This window comes from Sciurus carolinensis, chromosome 13 (assembly GCF_902686445.1).
Source record: "Sciurus carolinensis chromosome 13, mSciCar1.2, whole genome shotgun sequence".
Taxonomy (NCBI): Eukaryota; Metazoa; Chordata; class Mammalia; order Rodentia; family Sciuridae; genus Sciurus; species Sciurus carolinensis.
In genome coordinates, this window is record NC_062225.1 from 92,571,467 (window position 1) to 92,591,635 (window position 20,169).

At 59.4% G+C, this 20,169-nt stretch overlaps 1 protein-coding gene across 1 annotated transcript in view; it reads right to left on the reverse strand.

Moving 5' to 3' along the window:
* Nucleotides 1-20,169, reverse strand: part of Dcdc2c (doublecortin domain containing 2C) — a 120,995-nt gene that overhangs the window by 46,552 nt on the left and 54,274 nt on the right. The window contains exons 7-9 of the mRNA XM_047523169.1: nucleotides 15,929-16,055; nucleotides 14,012-14,112; nucleotides 5,883-5,948 (exon numbers count right to left, since the gene is read on the reverse strand). Coding sequence (XP_047379125.1) covers nucleotides 5,883-5,948; nucleotides 14,012-14,112; nucleotides 15,929-16,055 — 294 coding nt within the window. The remainder of the gene's footprint in view (nucleotides 1-5,882; nucleotides 5,949-14,011; nucleotides 14,113-15,928; nucleotides 16,056-20,169) is intronic.

A 20,169-nucleotide genomic window follows, 5' to 3' on the forward strand; every position in this document is an offset into this window, starting at 1 on the left:
TTTTAGCACAGGACAGGCCTAGTGCCCAATTTCAACCTGAGGAATGTGAACTTTCACTACCTGATGTAAGGACAGCTTAGGTACAAATAAGACAATCGCTATTTTTAACATAGATAAGCTTCCAGGAACCCCCACTGATTTCTGAGAGGTAAGTCTGCAAATATGTAAAGTAATCATTGATTGATGTGAGCAAGGTGGAGAGGTTAAGTCACCTGACAAGGACACCTGGCCAGCTAGCAGAAGCCCCAGGCTGGAGTCCAGGGCCCCTCCACGTGACCCTGGGCACATTAGCACTACACAGGGCCCTGGGCTCTGTGCCTGGTCCTCCCCAGAGTACCGTAAGGATTCTTCTGCTAATAAAAATCAAAGCCCTGCGCAGACTCCTCTCCCCTCGTGGAGGTGGTTTTGTTTTGATCACGCAGCTGAACTTTACCCAGGCGGAAACGAGGCCTCGGAGCCTGTGAGGTGCGTTCCCAAAGCCACACGATGGGTATGTGGTGGGCAGCCCCTTCCGCTCTAGTGCAGGGGACACCAGAACCCACAGTGGTCTTGATGGGCAGCCTTCCTTCCTTCCCACGTGCCTGTGCATGGTCCACTCTCCTCAAGGAGAACCAGGGAATTGCAGACCGTTACTGAAATTGTCCACACCCAGACAAAACTCACCACCAGCACTCGGTCATCTAACAAGTGACGAGGGGAACACGTTCTACTTAGCACAGAGCTAACACCGAGCTGGAGGCGAGGACCTGCCGCTGCCAGGTGAGGACCCTGCTGGCCTGGAGCCTTGGGGCTGGGGGTGGCCTCTGACTCTGCCCACACCCTGGGCAGGCAGCACCTGCATCCCTAGGTGTGGTGGAGCTTCCACGGCTGAGAGCCCAAGCCAGCGCCCTGGGTGCCGACTTCTCAGGACCAGGGAGGGTCCCGCCCCAGCAGTGGCCCCCTCTGCATTTTCTTGGCTTTCCAGTGACCATCCACCATCGGCAAGGCCACATGGGGTTCCTTTTCCTGAGTTTGTTTCTAGCCCTAGTGACAGGAGTGGACGTTGGTACTTCTGGAAAGCGTCTGAAGACTTGAGGGTCCGTGGACTCTCCTGCCTTCAGGACAGGAAATGAGAGCCTTTCTCTCAATAGCTTCAGAAACCTTTTCACCTTCTCCTTCCTATTATTAATATATATACACGTATATATCATGATCAAGTGTCTGCAAGAAGGAGACTGTAATTAAGTCTGAGCCTCCATCTCCTGCGGCTCCTGGGTCAGGACGGGCTGGTCTCTGCTCAGGAGCAGCAGAGTGGCATCTGGAGCCTGGGTCCCCTGGTCCTGGTCCTCCTCTCTGCCCCGCGCCGCCAGGCACGGCCCTTCCCGTACTAAACGCCTTGCTGGCTGCACGGCCTTCCGTCAGCAGCGCCTGCGCTCCCCGAGTTCCTTCCACTGAACAGGCGTCTGGAGAGCCAGCCTTCAGCTCCTCGGCAGACCTGCTGCTTTCTCCGCTGTAGGGCTACCCGACGGAGGAGCGCTGCTCGTTTCTGTACTTTGCTGTTAATTAATCTATTTGTGGGATGTTTCCAGATTCCAAAGTGATGTTTGAAAAATGGCATGCACACACTTATTAATAGAAAGGACAGGACTCCGTTTCTCAGGCTGCCTCAGTGTGCACCTCGCCCTAAGAAGCCCTGCGGGCGCCCGCCTCTACATCTACACGCACGCACAGCAGTCGGTCCTCGGCAAGGAGGTGGCAAAACACGTCTTCAGTCTGGATCTACTAATACTCGACTTCGTCAAGCTAATTTAAAGGGGGAAACCCCTTTGTTTACTATTTGTATTTTTATTTAGTAATGACATGGATATATGTGGATTAGGAGATTCATATTCTTCCCAGTGAACTTCCTGTTTCATTTGCCTTTCTTCTTATTGGGCTGTCTTTAAATTAATGATTCATGAGCTTTTTGTAAATTAAGAAAATCATATTTATGTTGCAAATATTTTCTTCCTTGTTTTGGTTAACTTTTGTGTGGTCCTGGGGAAAGAACCCCAGGGCTTTGCGATGCTGGGCGAGTTCTTTACTGCTGAGCTACACTCCCAACCCACTTGGTTGACTTTTAACTTCAGGATATTTTCCAAAGAGAACAGTTAAGTTTTCATCTAGAGAAACTCGACCCTGGGGATGCTCGCTCCTCAGGCAGGACGCAGTCTACAGGACTCTCTGTCAGTCACTCTGCCCAGCTCTGCCACGCCCCAGCCTCTGTGCCAGGGCCTTGAAATGGCATGTGCTGCCTCCAGAGCTGGACGAGAGTTACCAAGTGTCTTCCAGGTCCCCGTCAAGTTCAAGATCAGCGACTCCTGTGTGCACTACAGCTGGTGACAACACGAAGTAAGCCCACACCCTCGCATCTACCAGAGGCCACAGCATGGGTACGCAGGTCACTCTGAAAAGAGCCAGGTGGCCAGATGGTGCAGGAAGCAGGGGCAAGGAGGTCAGGAGCTGAGTTTGTGACCCACTGCATAGAGATGGTTGAAACAGGCACCCTGGTAAACTCCTGAGGAATAAGCTGCACAGAGGGAGAGACAGGCTCTGGGGACCAGTGGAGGAGACGCCACCTCCAAGGGACCCTGAAGAGCTGCAGGGGAAGGAGGGTGGGTGAGAGCTGGACAGGCAGAGGCCACATCTGGAGGACATGCCAGGCCCACGGGCAGCACGCGCCCAGGCACGCTTTGAAGGGAAAGGCGGCCAGCCCAGAGCTGAAGTCAACTTCTCCTCCCTCCCTCTCCTTACTGAGCACACAGGATTGGCCCGCGGGCCTCACAGAGCCTGTCGGGGGCTGACACTGCTCAGAACCCCCAGGCCCCGGCACTCCTGCACTGGAGCCTCCTCCGCGGCCTCCTGCAGAGCCGGTCCAAGGCCACCTTGGGGTCCTCCAGGATAGGCCAGGCAGGTGTGCTTGGGAGCCCTGAGTGCACACAGGGGAACGGCTCAGCCTGGCCGTTCACTTCTTCCACAGTCCCTTGGAAAGGAAGCTTTCAGATTCCTGATACCTTACGTTACAAGCTTAGCAGGTAGCACAGGTGAGAAAAAGTGCTGTTCATGCCCATAAAACACTGTAGGATCGACAAATAAATCAAACAATAAGACTGGAGAAAATCCCAGTCCACCCCGGTTCAAACAGCTCACAAGCACCCAAAGCAATCAAAACTGTACCCAGCAAAGACAATTTGAGATCAGTAAAAGGACGAAGTACAAGTCCCACCTTTATCATTCACAGAAGAGCCTTCAAATTAGTTCATCAGGGTGGAGGTGGGGTCACCGGCCGAATGCCACAAGGGCTGTCCAGACTGGGCGATCAGCACGCTCAGCTTCCGAGGAGGAGGAAGTGCCACGCGGGGCGCGGCCACTTCTCAGCCACTGACATACATGATGGCTAAATAAAGGCACGTGTGACCCACCCTAGGCTGGGCCCAGAGGATGGGCTCCTGACACCCACGCTGCACGGCTCTTCACCAGAGTCCTCCAGAGCACGCAGGGACAAGGTCAGGCACAGGAAGAGGGCGAGGGCGACTGTGCTCAGCAGGCAGAGTGTCTGTCTGGCAGGACAAAAGTGCCCTGGAAGCAGATGGTGGCCATGAATGTGTGACCCTAAACTGACCAATGCCACTGTAAGCTTGAAATGGCCAGACGGCAAGTCCTGTGTTACCTATGCGTATACATGTTTCTAAATGTTGGTGAGGACTGTCCTCTTATAACCTCACCAGGTCGTTAGCACTCTTGTCCTGGATGGCGTATTTAAGTTTAAGTAGCTTAGTCATAGCTCTCTCAAATTCAGACTGTTTTAAACATCTGCTGAGTTGAAGACACTGCAGGACATCAGATGACAAGGCACAGTCTCCGCAGCATAAGGATTTCAACACCAAGTTCAGGGGGGTCTAGCCTCCAATAGCATACCTACAACTGTAAGGCGGTCAGCATCAGGTGACTGTGCTGAGTGACTAGCCAGGTGAATGGGCAGGTGAAACACCAAGCAAACCCACAGTCGTTGAGAATGGCAGGGTCGGTGAGGCTACAGGCCAGGACGCCTGAGGGCTCTTCTTCCCCTGCCATCCTGGGCCACTGCAGTGTCCAGTGCTTGCTCGTTCCAAGCCCTCAAAAGCACATGCAAGGATGTAGGCCAAGCGTTGTCAAGCACACGGGGTGTTTCATGCCAGGAAAAACCATAAGGACAATGTTTGGTTGAGATCACGCCAGAGGCCACTGTGTGGACCTGGTGCAACCAAAAGGCTGGTGGCATCTCACACACGTGAGCCACAGCAGCTGCACACCCGCAGCATGTGTGCAGTGAGTCCACTGCCTCAGAGCAAGGAGCAGACAACGGAACCATCACGGGTGTCTCTTCTGGGAGATCACATGCAGCCAACATGGCTCACCAGGGAGGGGAAAGCAGCCGCCAGGCTGGTCCCTTCCTAATGGCGGTGCTGGCGAGTCCCCTGACCCCTCACAGATCTTCTCCTGCTTCTGGTACCTGCCTTGAGGGTTGGCATGTGGCTGAGGGCACACCCTCGGGCCGTCCTGCCCCACACACCTCCCAACACCGGGGCTGGACAGCATGGACCTGGCTGGTCCCCTCACCTTCCCCCAGGTCTGCTGTTATTCCAGCAGCGTTGCTTTGCACCAAGACATTGTGATCCACTCTAAGAAATTCAATCAGCTACTGGCTGCTATCAAGCTACTAACGCACGTGCCGCGCCCAGACACCTGAGCCGGTTTCCACAGCAAGTCAGAGAGGAAGGCCAGAGGGCACTCGGAGATGGTGCAGACCCTGCTGCAGAGGTGCCCAAATGCCTCAAGCCCCCACGAAGCCCCACCACACCGTCTCCTCGGCTCTCGGCCCCTTTCCTGAGGCTCTGGGGCACTCTCTATCGTCACCCCTGCCATGGAGGAAATTAAATGTGACCTCTGCCTCATCTGAAAGCGCTCCCCACCCTTCTGAGTGACAGACCCTTCCCTGAAGACGGCCTCCGGGTCGGAACAGCTGAGACGGGAGGCGTGCCCTCGGAAGGGGCTGTCCTGACTGGTGCAGACCCCAGGCTCCTCTGTGCTCTCTAAAACCTGAACGCGATTCCCGAGGACGTGCCGCCTGCCCCACAAGACCCCCTTCTCAGCTCGGGTGGAGAACCAGGCACCCGGGGGCTCCTGCGCCCTCTCACCACCGGAAGCCACCTGGAGCTGTGGGGTGGGCTCAGAGCAGGAGCTGGTGGCTGGCAGGCGTGGGCCCACAGGTCACCGACAGCCCTGGAGGGCTCAGTTCAGAGCAGACGGGGGCTGCCACCTGAGGCCCCATGTCAGAAGGAAATACCCGGAAAGCAACTAGAGATGGAATGACCAGAACCCCGGAGGCCCGTTCTCAGCTGCGCATGGCACGCTCCGGGCACGCTGCTTTCCAGCACACGTGCTGCACGGAGACCATCAGCCACGTTGTCTCATGGCCTCAGAGACTCGCTGCTCACATGCACTGTGTTTCCAAACCACTGCACCCGAAGGAGAGCACGGCAGGCCCTGGGAGCCCTCTGCCTCCTGCACGCGTGGCCTCCGTCCCCAGAGGGGCAGCTGTCCCCAGACAGAGCCCCCCACAAGCCCCACCCCTCACCTCCTGACGTGCTCCCTAAAAACACCTGGAAGCATGCTGGAAAGTGGCCAGGTGAACTGCCAGCACAGTGACAGGTGACGGAGACTGTGTCACCCAAGCGGCCTCCCGCACACAGGAGGCCCAGCCCCGGCACAGCTGCTGGGGAGCACATAGTGCTTCCGCCTGGCCCTCACCCGTTCAGGACCCAGCCTACTGGACACTGAGGAGGTGCCTCGGGCCCAGCCTAAGAATGAGTAAAACCGCTCACCTGGTTGCCGTCGAAGTCGGTAGGGTCGCCGGTCTCCTCGTCCTCTCTGACCACCTCGGCGGGGGCCTGGGGAGAAAACGCACCCTGCTTCACATTCGGCCACCCTCGGCCCCTGCCAGACCCCTACCCAGAGCTCCTGGGTCGCAAGGCTGTCCCGGTCAGTAGAAGAGCCTCTGCTGGGCTCCACCTTTGCTCCACCAACAAAACGCCAACCTGCTCAACGCGAGTCCAGAGAAACCTTAGGGAGCAGGTCATGAAGAGGAGTGTGGAGGTCACTCCGGGTGCCTCTGGCCTGCAGATCACGGGTTCCTGCCTAATCCCTGTGCGCCCCTGGGGACCCCAGCCAGGAGGCTGTTCAGGAGACGCCCTCCCAGCCTGGCGAGGTCACCCCACAGCGGAGCTCCTCCGGCCCTGGCACGGCTCCCAGTGCCCTGGCTTCTGGGAAGGCAGTGAGCTGCCTTCGTGTCCGGGAACCTCCCCACCCTCAGGGGAGTCACGCGATTCTGCACCAGAGAGAAGACAGGGCCACTTCCACCCCACTCACTCGAGACCCTCCGACGAGGCTGCAGTAAAACAAGTGCGTCCACTACGGGCCCCGCAGGAAGGGCCGTCCCCTCATTGTTCAGGAGCTGCTGAGGGGCTGCAGCTCTGGCTCCTGAGCCCAAGGCAGGGCAGGAACCACGTGGCACATCATGAGCTGGCTTCCAGGGTATCCTCTTGAGACCACTGCCCGTCCTCGGGGCATGCTCACCATGCACAGAGGGAGAGCGCGGCCTCAGGGAGCCGGGTAGCAGCTGCTGCGGCTGAGCTGCATTCGCCAGAGAAGAGCTCTGAGGCCACAGACCGCTCGGCGCGTGTCAGTGCGCCGACCCGTCAGCCCCAGCACGCGGCACGCTCTCCTAGAACAGTTCTGCGATGCCGCGGATCCATCCCCTGCTCAACGACACCTAGAGGACACCTGCCCCTCTGAGTCCCACGAGGGAGGGAGACACAGTGGCCATGGATACCAATAAGCAAGGCCCTTGAGAAGCCCGTGTCACGGGGATGGCGAGCACCAGGCGACAGCCACACAGTGGGACTAGAACCACAGTGTGAAGCCCGTGTCACGGGGACGGCGAGCACCAGGCGAGGGCCACACAGTGGGACTAGAACCACAGTGTGAAGCCCGTGTCACGGGGACGGCAAGCACCAGGCGACGGCCACACGGTGGGACTAGAACCACAGTGTGAAGCCCGGGTCACGGGGATGGCGAGCACCAGGCGACGGCCACACGGTGGGACTAGAACCACAGTGTGAAGCCCGTGTCACGGGGACGGCGAGCACCAGGCGAGGGCCACACAGTGGGACTAGAACCACAGTGTGAAGCCCGTGTCACGGGGATGGCGAGCACCAGGCGACAGCCACACAGTGGGACTAGAACCACAGTGTGAAGCCCGTGTCACGGGGATGGCGAGCACCAGGCGACAGCCACACAGTGGGACTAGAACCACAGTGTGAAGCCCGGGTCACGGGGACGGCGAGCACCAGGCGAGGGCCACACAGTGGGACTAGAACCACAGTGTGAAGCCCGGGTCACGGGGACGGCGAGCACTAGGCGAGGGCCACACGGTGGGACTAGAACCACAGTGTGATAGGTGCAGCCAGCGAGGCAAGTGGGGCGAAGGAGAGGAGCGCAGAGGCCACGCAGGCCCCTGCGGCCTTCCTGCAGGACTGTCCTCTGAACTGCAAGGTCAAGACATCAGCTGGGAAAGGAAGCGGGAGCAGCAGGAGCAGGAGGAAGGGCTGGGCTCTCAGACCGGCTCCTGCCTCCGTGGCTGGGGGGAGAGCGTGGAGAACTAGAGGAAGTAGCCACTCCACCCCAGGAGCTGCCAGGCAGGCCAGGACGGCGGGAAGCGGGCAGATGGGGACACAGAAGTTCCAGACCAAGAGGGCAAACCAACCACGCCTCAGACGGTCAGGATGTGGCAGGGCTGGAAAGGCCAGCCTCAGGGACACCTCTCAGGTCTCCTGTCTTGCTAGATGGGTGGGCATCATGCATTTGCTGAGAAAGAGGGAATGAGGCCCAGAGAGGGGGGGAGGCTGCTGCTGAGCTTCGGCATCCTAGACAGTCTATCGGGAGAAGCTCAGCAGGCGCACATGGGAGAGAGATCTGCCCACAGGTCGAGCCAAAGAGGACGGGGCAGACACGATGCCTGGCCCTGACCCTCACTGAACCCCAACACTAATGGCCAGAGAGAAGAGCACATGCCTAAAGCAGAGGAGGACAAGTGGCCGGAGAGACCGGGGAAAGTCGGGAGGCTGGTGTGGCAAGACTCTGGCCAGAGAAAGAACGCAACGGGAAGAGAAAGGCTGGAAGTACCCCCAGGAGCGGAAGGCTGGCTTGTCAAGACCAAAGACTGTGCCAGACTTGGTGGCAGAGGCTGGAAAGTGTTCCCATGTCACTACGGGCAGAAGCCAGGAGAGGAGGAGGAGGAAGCACAGTAAGGACAGCACTCCCCACAAAGACTGGCTCAGGGGAGAGGCAGGTGCTGCTGAGAGCACTGAGGGAGGGAGGAGGGAGGGCGAGAGGGAAGGTGGGAGGGAGAAGTGAGGGAGGAGGGAGGGAGGAGGTGGGAGGGAGAGGTGAGGGAGGAGGAATAAGGAAGGGAGAGGAACAGGGGATGAGGGAGGGAGGAGGGAGGGAGGGGGAGAGGGAGGGAAGGGAGGAGAGAGAGAGGGGGAGAGGGAAGGTGAGAGGGAGAGGTGAGGGAGGAGGGAGGAGGAAGGGAGAGGAACAGGGGATGAGGGAGGGAGGAGGGAGAGGGAGGAAAGGGAGGGAGGGAGGGTGGAGGGAATGTGGGAGGGAGAGGTGAGGGCGGAGGAAGGAGGAAGGGAGAGGAACAGGGGATGGGGGAGGGAGGAGGGAAGGAGGGGGAGAGGGAGGGAAGGGAGGAGAGAGGGAGAGGGAGAGGGAAGGTGGGAGGGAGAGGTGAGGGAGGAGGGAGGAGGAAGGGAGAGGAACAGGGGATGAGGGAGGGAGGAGGGAAGGAGGGGGAGAGGGAGGGAAGGGAGGAGAGAGGGAGAGGGAGAGGGAAGGTGGGAGGGAGAGGTGAGGGAGGAGGGAGGAGGAAGGGAGAGGAACAGGGGATGAGGGAGGGAGGAGGGAAGGAGGGGGAGAGGGAGGGAAGGGAGGAGAGAGGGAGAGGGAGAGGGAAGGTGGGAGGGAGAGGTGAGGGAGGAGGGAGGGAGGAGGTGGGAGGGAGAGGTGAGGGAGGAGGGAGGGAGGAGGTGGCAGGGAGAGGTAAGGGAGGAGGAATGAGGAGGGGAGAGGAACAGGGGATGAGGAAGGGAGGAGGGAGAGGGGAGGGAGAGTGGAGGGAATGTGGGAGGGAGAGGTGAGGGAGGAGGAAGGAGGAAGGGAGAGGAACAGGGGATGAGGGAGGGAGGAGGGAGGGAGGGGGAGAGGGAGAGAAGGGAGGAGAGAGGGAGAGGGAGAGGGAAGGTGGGAGGGAGAGGTGAGGGAGGAGGGAGGAGGAATGAGGAAGGGAGAGGAACAGGGGATGAGGGAGAGGGGAGGGAGGGGGAGAGGGAGAGGGGAGGGAGGGGGAGAGGGAAGGTGGGAGGGAGGGAGGAGGGAGAGGGAGGAAAGGGAGGGAGAGAGGGAGGAGGGAAGGAAGGTGGAGGGAATGTGGGAGGGAGAGGTGAGAAGAAGGAAGGGAGAGGAACAGGGGATGAGGGAGGGGGGAGAGGAGGGGGATGGGAGACTCCTGGACGGGCATGGGTAGAGACCAGCCAGGATTCCAGGGTGGGGAGAAGTCGGGCATGGGAGACAGACAGACAGACAGAGACCAGACCGCTCCTCGTCATGCAGAAGGGGCAGGTCCGTGAGTAGACACTCACAGCTGCCTAGCTCATACCTTGTTCCTTGATTTAAAAAGAAAAGAAAAATCCCAATTTTGTTCAAGTACTAGTCCGTTAGTCCCTTCAGGGGCCCCCATTCCAGACACCAGAAGCAAACAGGCTGAGCACCCAGGCTGGCTCCGTCGCCTCTCCCAGGCTGGTGACCAGGATTCCACGGGGACACGGGGTGGATTTCCCAGTGCTGACAGACAGGTCAGGAAGGGCCTCTGCTCTTCTGTTAGCACTCTCCTGCCAAGCAGAACCGAGGCCAGCAGCTTGAGACCCAGGGTGGGCCAGCCCAAGGGCCATGTGAGGCCGAGAGCCGTCGCCTCCACATGGGAGGTCATGACCACGGAAACCAGGGAACAGCTGTGGCTCTTGGAGAGCCCACGAGGGGGCCAAGGCACGGCTCTTAGAGAAGCCCTTTCACTCACAGGAAGCCTGCCGGTGGAAAAGAGGGAGGGAAGGGTGGCAGCCATGTGCGCTCTTAAACCAAAGAGAATCCGAAATAAACTTCACTTCTTAAAAATAAAACCTCAAAAACCACAGTAGCAGGGAAACAAGAGGGGGCATCAAAGGTGGACCCTGACCATGTCGTGACAGATGACCACCAGCAAAACACCTGTCCACAGCCAGGTCATGCCCAGGCACCACCCCCAGCACCTGCGCCCTGTGGCACGGCTGCCAAGCCAAGCCTTCCGTCCCATCTGCGACCACTCCATCCAGGACCAGTAAGGGTCAGCGTCTTCAGTGCCACCCGTCTCAGGAATGAGTAATGGGTCACTCCATTGACCCAAGGCCCAGCTTGGTCAACCGGCACTTGGACCCTGATTCCCTCACCAGCCAAGGGCAGACATCAGCAGGACCTCTAGGAGCCTCTCCAGGTCAGCTGTGTGCTGTCAGAACGAAGCCCTGAGGACCAGGTGGGGACCAGGCGGGGCCCAGCACAGGTCGGCTGTGTGCTGTCAGAACAAGGACCTGAGGACCAGGCGGGGACCAGGTGGGGACCAGGCGGGGCCCAGCACAGGTCAGCTGTGTGCTCTCAGAACAAGGACCTGAGGACCAGGTGGGGACCAGGCGGGGCCCAGCACAGGTCAGCTGTGTGCTGTCAGAACAAGGACCTGAGGACCAGGTGGGGACCAGGCGGGGCCCAGCACAGGTCGGCCGTGTGCTGTCAGAACAAGGACCTGAGGACCAGGCGGGGACCAGGCGGGGCCCAGCACAGGTCGGCTGTGTGCTGTCAGAATAAGGACCTGAGGACCAGGTGGGGACCAGGCGGGGCCCAGCACAGGTTGGCTGTGTGCTCTCAGAACAAGGACCTGAGGACCAGGTGGGGACCAGGCGGGGCCCAGCACAGGTCGGCCTTGTGCTGTCAGAATAAGGACCTGAGGACCAGGCGGGGCCCAGCACAGCAGGTGGGTTCCTGCTCGGCAGAATCAGCTGCCTAGTGTGCAGCGGCAGAACACCAGTGACGCGAGTGACAGCACCAGGGGCTGAGAGCACATTGAAAAGAGAACCACCGGACAGGGAGCCAGAGGGTGGAGGTGCGGGAACAGCTCGGGTCCAGAGGCGCCAGGAGTCATCGAGGACTCCAGCTCACGTGTGGCCAGCCCCCCCCAGGAACCTCCTGCTCCTGGTCCTCTGCCCTGACGTACCGGTCCTGGGGAGGCTTCTGGACACCAGTCCAGAAAGGGAGACAGTTGAGGAGGACGGAGTCCTGCCGTTATCACAGGAGAGCAGAGATCATGTGAAGTCCCGTAGCAGGACAAGGACACCCGCCGCCTTCGATTCCCCAAACTTTAACAACAGGGAGGCAGGCCCGTGTGTCGAGGCCACGGCGGGAAAATCTAGGTGTCCTCCAGAGTATCCTCACTGGTCCAGTCATACAACACTGGGCCGCTCAGGGTGACAAAGAGTTAAAATGAACTTCTCGAAAACAGAGAGAAGTATTCCTGGTAACCATGAAACCAGCAGCCAACCAAAGAACACAGACCCGGGGCCACGTCCTTCACTGACAGGCCGGGACGTCCCAGGGGCCTGCATACCAGCACCTCCCTCCTGCCCAGGGCCTCGCACACACAAAGCCACTGGCCGCAGCTCCCTCCTGGAGTGGGCCGCCCAGCAACCAGGCAGAAGTCTGCTCCGGCCACGCTCCTGCTCCCACGGGAGAGGGTCCTGGGTCACTGCGTCTGGCGCCGTCCAGCCCGCGTGTCCGGCACCTGAACAGCAACAAGTCCAAGGGTGAACGGCTCGGGTTAACCGGACCCTAAACGTCGTCTCTGACTCTCAGGCCTCTCTGAAACACCAACAGGCGAACGTGCACAGTGACTCCCAGGAGAAGGATCCAAAAGGGCCTTCCCACGAGTGAGTGGACGCAGCCACGTGTCCACAGATCAGGCAGCATGGCACGGTCTGTCCGGGTGGCCTGAGCGTCCCTCCACCTGACTGCTCCTGTCCTGCGGTGTGATCTCATCACCGGGGGCTTCCGGCGTCCACTTCTGTCAGATTGCATGGACGTCTGAGGAAGATCCACGTGCACCAGGCCACGGAGCCCGAGCCAGAGTCGAGAGGGCCGGGTGTGCTCTGTGGGAAGGCGCCCAGCACAGGCCCTCTCCGCCCGTCAGGCAGCCGCGGCCACTGCTCTTCCTGCTCTCGTCCTCTTGGTGGCCACACCCGTGGAAGGACGCAGAAGGGCTGCTGACCAGCTCGCCTCGGGAGGCCTTCAGGCTGGGGTGCAGACGTGGCGGGAAGTGTTGACACTGCTGACAGCTAGCAAGTCTCGGTTCCCTGAGCCAACACCTGGCGTGGGACCCTCACTGGACAGAAGGCTCTTTCTGAAGCAGCTCCACTGCCACCTGATGGAGCCTCACGGCCTGGCCTCGACTGCCCAGAGTTCCTCCCTCACAGGACTCTCCTGCTCCGAGTAGCCCTTCAGGGGTGTCCCAGGTCAGTGGGGGACCCGCTGCTTCCTCTCACATCACACACTCTGGGTAAGCAAATCCACTGCACCCCCTCGGATTCAATCCATCAAGACCACCAAAGCGCAGACCCATGAAGTCATCCAGGGCACAGAGCTGGCACAGCAGCACCGGGGAGACCTGGCAACCCGAGGGCACAGGCATGCGCCAGCAGCCAGGGCGAACGTGGTGAGCGGCAGCTGCCCAGGACCTCCTCATTCCCTTATTACCACAGACGACCTAACTGTGCAGAACACATTTAAACCGGGCTTTAAGAGAAAACCACATCTTCGGGTCATTTTCTGCGATGCCAAGGAAGAGAGTGATCCCGTCACTGGTGAGTGAGGAAATACCAGGGACGCGTGGGAAGCACCCCAGTGCCCAAGGAAGTGGGGCGCGCTGAACTGGCACAGAGGCTGCAGCAGCCTAAGAGCGAGCCTCAGGGTTAGAGGCACCCTGCTGGCACCAGAAGAGGGGCAGAGAGCGCTGGCTGCCCGAGTTCAGAGCCACACAGTCACGAGAGCAGGGCCAGGCCTGGTCTGTTCAGGCAGGAAAAGAGGCTCAAATGCTAACACTGATCTTTAACAATAAAACTCTCTCCAAAGCGACATTCGGAGTCGTACTTTCAGTGCCTTCGGGTGGACAGTGAAGAGGACGTCCTGGGACTTCCGGGCTCGTCTGGCACTGTCTCTCCTCCCAGGAGCAGGGATGGAGCCTGAGGGCTGGGGAGACGGGCCTAGGCACGTGGGTCAAGCTGCCAGGATCCCGGCCTCCAGGCTCTGCCCAGTGCTCCCTGGCGCCCAGGTCTCCTCCTGCCTGACAGGGCATGCCGCGCCCCATGCCAGTGCCACCCTCCCATCCCCACGACGCTGCCTGTGTGGTACCTCCTAGGCCTCCTGAGTCCTCCAGGCCTGGGTACGTTGAGGGCTCACAGTCTGAGTCTCCTTCCCTCGCCCCGTCATTCCAGAAATCACCTCCAGGGCTAGAACCTGCCAGGCACAGGGCTGCGGCAAGGCAGAGCAGTCCCCTCCCTTGAGGAGTCTGCAGCTCAGCAGGGACAGAGACGAGGACCAGGGAATGGCAGAGCTAAACACACAGCGGTACACGTGCCGGGCAGGACAGAGGGGAAAGTGCCTGACACTGGGTTTGAGGCTGAGCAGTATGGAACACAGGGGAGCATGGAACATTCTAGAGAGCCAGAGGACTCCAGGGAAAGTGGGGCAGGGGTGAGGCTAAGGCAGGCAGCAGAGGCCGGGGCAGGCACAGCAGAGTCATCCCAAGCCCACTACCTACCTGGTCTACCGGTACCTCCACCTTCACGTCCTGGTCCTCCTTGACGTCCGGGGCCCCCTGGGTGTCCTTGGTAGGATTCTGGGCTTTATACACGTCACCCTCTGAGGGAAGACAATAGATGGGCTTTTCGAACCCATGGGATAACTGAAGTCCGTGCACAGTGCCTAACCCAGACCAAGGTCACAAAGTGCACATCCCTGGCTTCCAGCTGACAGGAGCCCGGCCGGGAGCCCCAGCTCGGTGGGCCCCGTTTCTGCAGTGTCTGCCTGAGTCTCTGCTCTTAAAGGTCCTGGACCCTGGAGTCGTGGGCATACCTGCACACCTACCATGGCAGACAGGCCAGGTCACAGTCCCCAACAAGCCCGTGTTCAGTTGATTCCATTAGAAAGAAAGAAAGAAATGCAAAATCATAGAAAGGGTCCAAGGAAACACAGCCCTATTAATTCAGAATATAGTCATGAACACCTATAACTGACAGCTAGAAATGACTTTGATTAGCACTACAATTGGATGTCTTAAATGCTTGTAAAATTACAAGGCTCTTGAAAAACTCACTCTTGTCCTGATCAGAGGCACCGGTGAGAGCAGAAGCGGGAACAAGCCGGCCTGCTCCTTCCGCATCGGTGAAGATAAACACGGCCGCGGAGGGCACTATTATCCAGAAGGGATGCTCCATGCACACGGCCTGCCTCCCTGGCCCTGGACGTCTCCCTCACCTGGCCCACGCCTGTCCTCCCTCCCCAGCCTCCGCCCTGGCAGAACTGCCCCAGGGTCTTGAGCTGGAAGCCCCTGCTCCTGTGGGAGGGGAGGGGGAACAGAGCAGGAACATACCACCCACCCCACAGGTTCTGGGCCCTCTGGTAGTAATGCCTGCAGCAATTCAGCAGTGGACAGCCACCTCTGGATGAGCAGTTTGCTCAGTTACACCTGCAGTAAGGGCTGCAGCTAGAATAAGAGCGCCAAAGACCACATCCTGCCATGGGGCCACCCCCGAGGGAGGCCCCAGGGAGCAGGGCAGCCCAAGCTACGTGTGTGGGATCCAACTGCGAAGAACAGACTTCACACGCAGTGACTGAATGCCGCACTGCTGTGCTGTGTTAGGAAATGACAGGGGAGTAAGTGCAGCACCCTGGGTCCAAGGGCCAAGCCAGGCTCTGGGTTGTGTTGGAACAGGTCCATCTGCCTCCCAGGCACTCCCCAAGGGGACAGACAGATCCCACTGGCCCTGGTGCCAAACCAGCCCACACTGTGGGACTTCACTGTGGGACAGGGAGGGCAGCAGGGGGAAACCAGCTAGGGAATCTAGGGAAATGTAGAGCTGGCCACCCAGAGGAAACTGGGAAATAATCAGGGCCAGAGGGGCACCCGAGCTGTACTGGACAGACAGGAGCCCACGGAGAATGTTTTCAGAAAATGGCTTCCACGACCGTCCAGACGCCGCAGAGGAGCAGAGCAGCCCCTGCTGCCCGTCTCCTCCACAGCCGGCCACAGGCCTAACCCTCTGCCACGCGGCTGTCTCAGCAGGGGCGGGCATGCCCAGCACCCCCGGAGCCCAGCAAGGGCTCCCAGCAGGGAGCAGGAGGAGCCCTGAGCAGCAGGGGCGCGGTGACAATCACCTGGCACACAGCCAGGCCTGAGGCCCACCCTCCAGACACGTCGCCTCAGAGGCCTACAGCACTACAGTCGGCGTGTGGGTCCTGACTGTTTCCTGTCCCTGCGTCTCTCGGGGAGGACAGGCAGACCCCGGACACTGGCTGACCCAGACACCACGCTCGTCCTCCCGCTCGGCCCCTCTGCTCCAACACTGTCCTTCGAGCTGAACTTCCATTTCAAATCAGACGATTACAAGTCAAGAAATACTTTTGCAGCAGAAAATCTGTCCCAAGCACACGACACACACGTGAAGCGCCACCTTACCTGCGCCAGTTTGGACCAGAGGTTCTGACGGCGTTTTCTTCTTCCCTTCTTTGGCGTAGTAGACGGAGTCCTGCGTTTTAGGTGGTGTGTGGTCACCTTTATGAGGCTCTTTTCCTTTGGAACTCTCCTAAGTGCAAACCAAACACAAAGATGTGTCAGGAGTGGAACACGCCCGAGTGCCCTGGGCCCGGGTGCCCGGGCAGCAGGCCAGCACCCCGAGAGCCCCTCCTCGGGCTCTTCCACTCTACTCCTTAGCCATCCCGGCCACAAGGAGTTGGAACCAGTTCACTTTCTCCTCCCTGCAGTGTATCTTGGGGAGAGGTCAACGGCTTTCCCGTGCCGGTGGCCTTGCTAATACCTGGCAGGATTGGGGACACGTGAGGGGGAGAGAGGGCAAAGGACACTCTGAAACCAGGTAAATCCACACCTTGCACCCACTCGTCCCTCTGCCCTGGGCAATACCTCTGAAATCAGCATGAGCTCCATTTACGGAGGTGACAGGCACTTACAATTTCTTTCATGTGTTCCAATTAGGAACATTTTCAGGAGATAAGCCTCAGGCATGGTAGGTCTATTTCTGTTTAGTGCTTTAGGAACAATTATTTTTCTCCAGAGCCTGTTTCGATCAATCTAGCTAAGCTTTAACGGAGTGCAGCAATTCCCTCGCACTGACACCAAAGGCAGCCTCCCTGGGGAAGTGGGAAGACTCAGTTTGTCTAATTGAAGATCAGAGTCAACCTCCATCAGTCAGTCCCCCAGGTGGACAGGAACAGGAACAACCTCCTTCAGTCAGTCCACCCAGGTGGACAGGAACAGGGACGCCCTCCTTTAGTCAGTCCACCAGGTGCACAGGAACAGGGACGCCCTCCTTCAGTCAGTCCACCAGGTGGAGAGGAACAGGGACAACCTCCTTCAGTCAGTCCACCAGGTGGACAGGAACAGGGACGCCCTCCTTCAGTCAGTCCACCAGGTGGAGAGGAACAGGGACGTCCTCCTTCAGTCAGTCCACCACGTGGAGAGGAACAGGGACGCCCTCCTTCAGTCAGTCCACCAGGTGGACAGGAACAGGGACGCCCTCCTTCAGTCAGTCCACCAGGTGGACAGGAACAGGGACGCCCTCCTTCAGTCTGTACACCAGGTGGAGAGGAACAGGGACGCCCTCCTTCAGTCAGTCCGCCAGGTAGAGAGGAACAGGGACGCCCTCCTTCAGTCAGTCCACCAGGTGGACAGGAACAGGGATGCCCTCCTTCAGTCAGTACACCAGGTGGACAGGAACAGGGACGCCCTCCTTCAGTCAGTCCACCAGGTGGACAGGAACAGGGACGTCCTCCTTCAGTCAGTCCGCCAGGTAGAGAGGAACAGGGACACCCTCCTTCAGTCAGTCCACCAGGTGGACAGGAACAGGGACACTCTCCTCAGTCAGTACACAGGTGGACAGGAACAGGGACGTCCTCCTTCAGTCAGTCCACCAGGTGGACAGGAACAGGGATGTCCTCCTTCAGTCAGTATGCCAGGTAGAGAGGAACAGGGACACCCTCCTTCAGTCAGTCCACCAGGTGGAGAGGAACAGGGACGCCCTCCTTCAGTCAGTCCACCAGGTGGACAGGAAAAGGGACGCCCTCCTTCAGTCAGTCCGCCAGGTGGAGAGGAACAGGGATGTCCTCCTTCAGTCAGTACACCAGGTGGACAGGAACAGGGATGTCCTCCTTCAGTCAGTACACCAGGTGGACAGGAACAGGGACGCCCTCCTTCAGTCAGTCCACCAGGTGGACAGGAACAGGGACGTCCTCCTTCAGTCAGTCCACCAGGTGGACAGGAACAGGGACGCCCTCCTTCAGTCAGTCTGCCAGGTGGAGAGGAACAGGGACGCCCTCCTTCAGTCAGTCTGCCAGGTGGAGAGGAACAGGGATGTCCTCCTTCAGTCAGTACACCAGGTGGACAGAAACAGGGACGCCCTCCTTCAGTCAGTCCACCAGGTAGAGAGGAACAGGGACGCCCTCCTTCAGTCAGTCCACCAGGTAGAGAGGAACAGGGACGCCCTCCTTCAGTCAGTTCACCAGGTGGACAGGAACAGGGACGCCCTCCTTCAGTCAGTCCACCAGGTGGACAGGAACAGGGACGCCCTCCTTCAGTCAGTCTGCCAGGTGGAGAGGAACAGGGACGCCCTCCTTCAGTCAGTCTGCCAGGTGGAGAGGAACAGGGATGTCCTCCTTCAGTCAGTACACCAGGTGGACAGGAACAGGGACGCCCTCCTTCAGTCAGTACACCAGGTGGACAGGAACAGGGACGCCCTCCTTCAGTCAGTCCACCAGGTAGAGAGGAACAGGGACGCCCTCCTTCAGTCAGTTCACCAGGTGGACAGGAACAGGGACGCCCTCCTTCAGTCAGTCCGCCAGGTGGAGAGGAACAGGGACGCCCTCCTTCAGTCAGTCCGCCAGGTAGAGAGGAACAGGGACGCCCTCCTTCAGTCAGTCCACCAGGTGGACAGGAACAGGGACGCCCTCCTTCAGTCAGTCTGCCAGGTGGAGAGGAACAGGGACGCCCTCCTTCAGTCAGTCTGCCAGGTGGAGAGGAACAGGGATGTCCTCCTTCAGTCAGTACACCAGGTGGACAGGAACAGGGACGCCCTCCTTCAGTCAGTCCACCAGGTGGACAGGAACAGGGACGCCCTCCTTCAGTCAGTCTGCCAGGTGGAGAGGAACAGGGACGCCCTCCTTCAGTCAGTCTGCCAGGTGGAGAGGAACAGGGATGTCCTCCTTCAGTCAGTACACCAGGTGGACAGGAACAGGGACGCCCTCTTTCAGTCAGTCCACCAGGTAGAGAGGAACAGGGACGCCCTCCTTCAGTCAGTCCACCAGGTAGAGAGGAACAGGGACGCCCTCCTTCAGTCAGTCCACCAGGTGGACAGGAACAGGGACGTCCTCCTTCAGTCAGTCCACCAGGTGGACAGGAACAGGGACGCCCTCCTTCAGTCAGTCTGCCAGGTGGAGAGGAACAGGGACGCCCTCCTTCAGTCAGTCTGCCAGGTGGAGAGGAACAGGGATGCCCTCCTTCAGTCAGTACACCAGGTAGACAGGAACAGGGACGCCCTCCTTCAGTCAGTACACCAGGTGGACAGGAACAGGGACGCCCTCCTTCAGTCAGTCCACCAGGTAGAGAGGAACAGGGACGCCCTCCTTCAGTCAGTTCACCAGGTGGACAGGAACAGGGACGCCCTCCTTCAGTCAGTCCGCCAGGTGGAGAGGAACAGGGACGCCCTCCTTCAGTCAGTCCGCCAGGTAGAGAGGAACAGGGACGCCCTCCTTCAGTCAGTCCACCAGGTGGAGAGGAACAGGGACGTCCTCCTTCAGTCAGTCCACCAGGTGGACAGGAACAGGGATGCCCTCCTTCAGTCAGTTCACCAGGTGGAGAGGAACAGGGACGCCCTCCTTCAGTCAGTCCACCAGGTGGACAGGAACAGGGATGCCCTCCTTCAGTCAGTACACCAGGTGGAGAGGAACAGGGACGCCCTCCTTCAGTCAGTCCACCAGGTGGACAGGAACAGGGACGCCCTCCTTCAGTCAGTCCACCAGGTGGACAGGAACAGGGACGTCCTCCTTCAGTCAGTCCACCAGGTGGACAGGAACAGGGATGCCCTCCTTCAGTCAGTTCACCAGGTGGAGAGGAACAGGGACGCCCTCCTTCAGTCAGTCCACCAGGTGGACAGGAACAGGGATGCCCTCCTTCAGTCAGTACACCAGGTGGAGAGGAACAGGGACGCCCTCCTTCAGTCAGTCCACCAGGTGGACAGGAAGAGGGACGTCCTCCTTCAGTCAGTACACCAGGTGGAGAGGAACAGGGACGCCCTCCTTCAGTCAGTCCGCCAGGTAGAGAGGAACAGGGACGCCCTCCTTCAGTCAGTTCACCAGGTGGAGAGGAACACGGACGCCCTCCTTCAGTCAGTTCACCAGGTGGAGAGGAACAGGGACGTCCTCCTTCAGTCAGTTCACCAGGTGGACAGGAACAGGGACGCCCTCCTTCAGTCAGTACACCAGGTGGAGAGGAACAGGGACACCCTCCTTCAGTCAGTTCACCAGGTGGACAGGAACGGGGACGCCCTCCTTCAGTCAGTACACCAGGTGGACAGGAACAGGGACGCCCTCCTTCAGTCAGTACACCAGGTGGACAGGAACGGGGACGCCCTCCTTCAGTCAGTACACCAGGTGGACAGGAACGGGGACACCCTCCTTCAGTCAGTACAC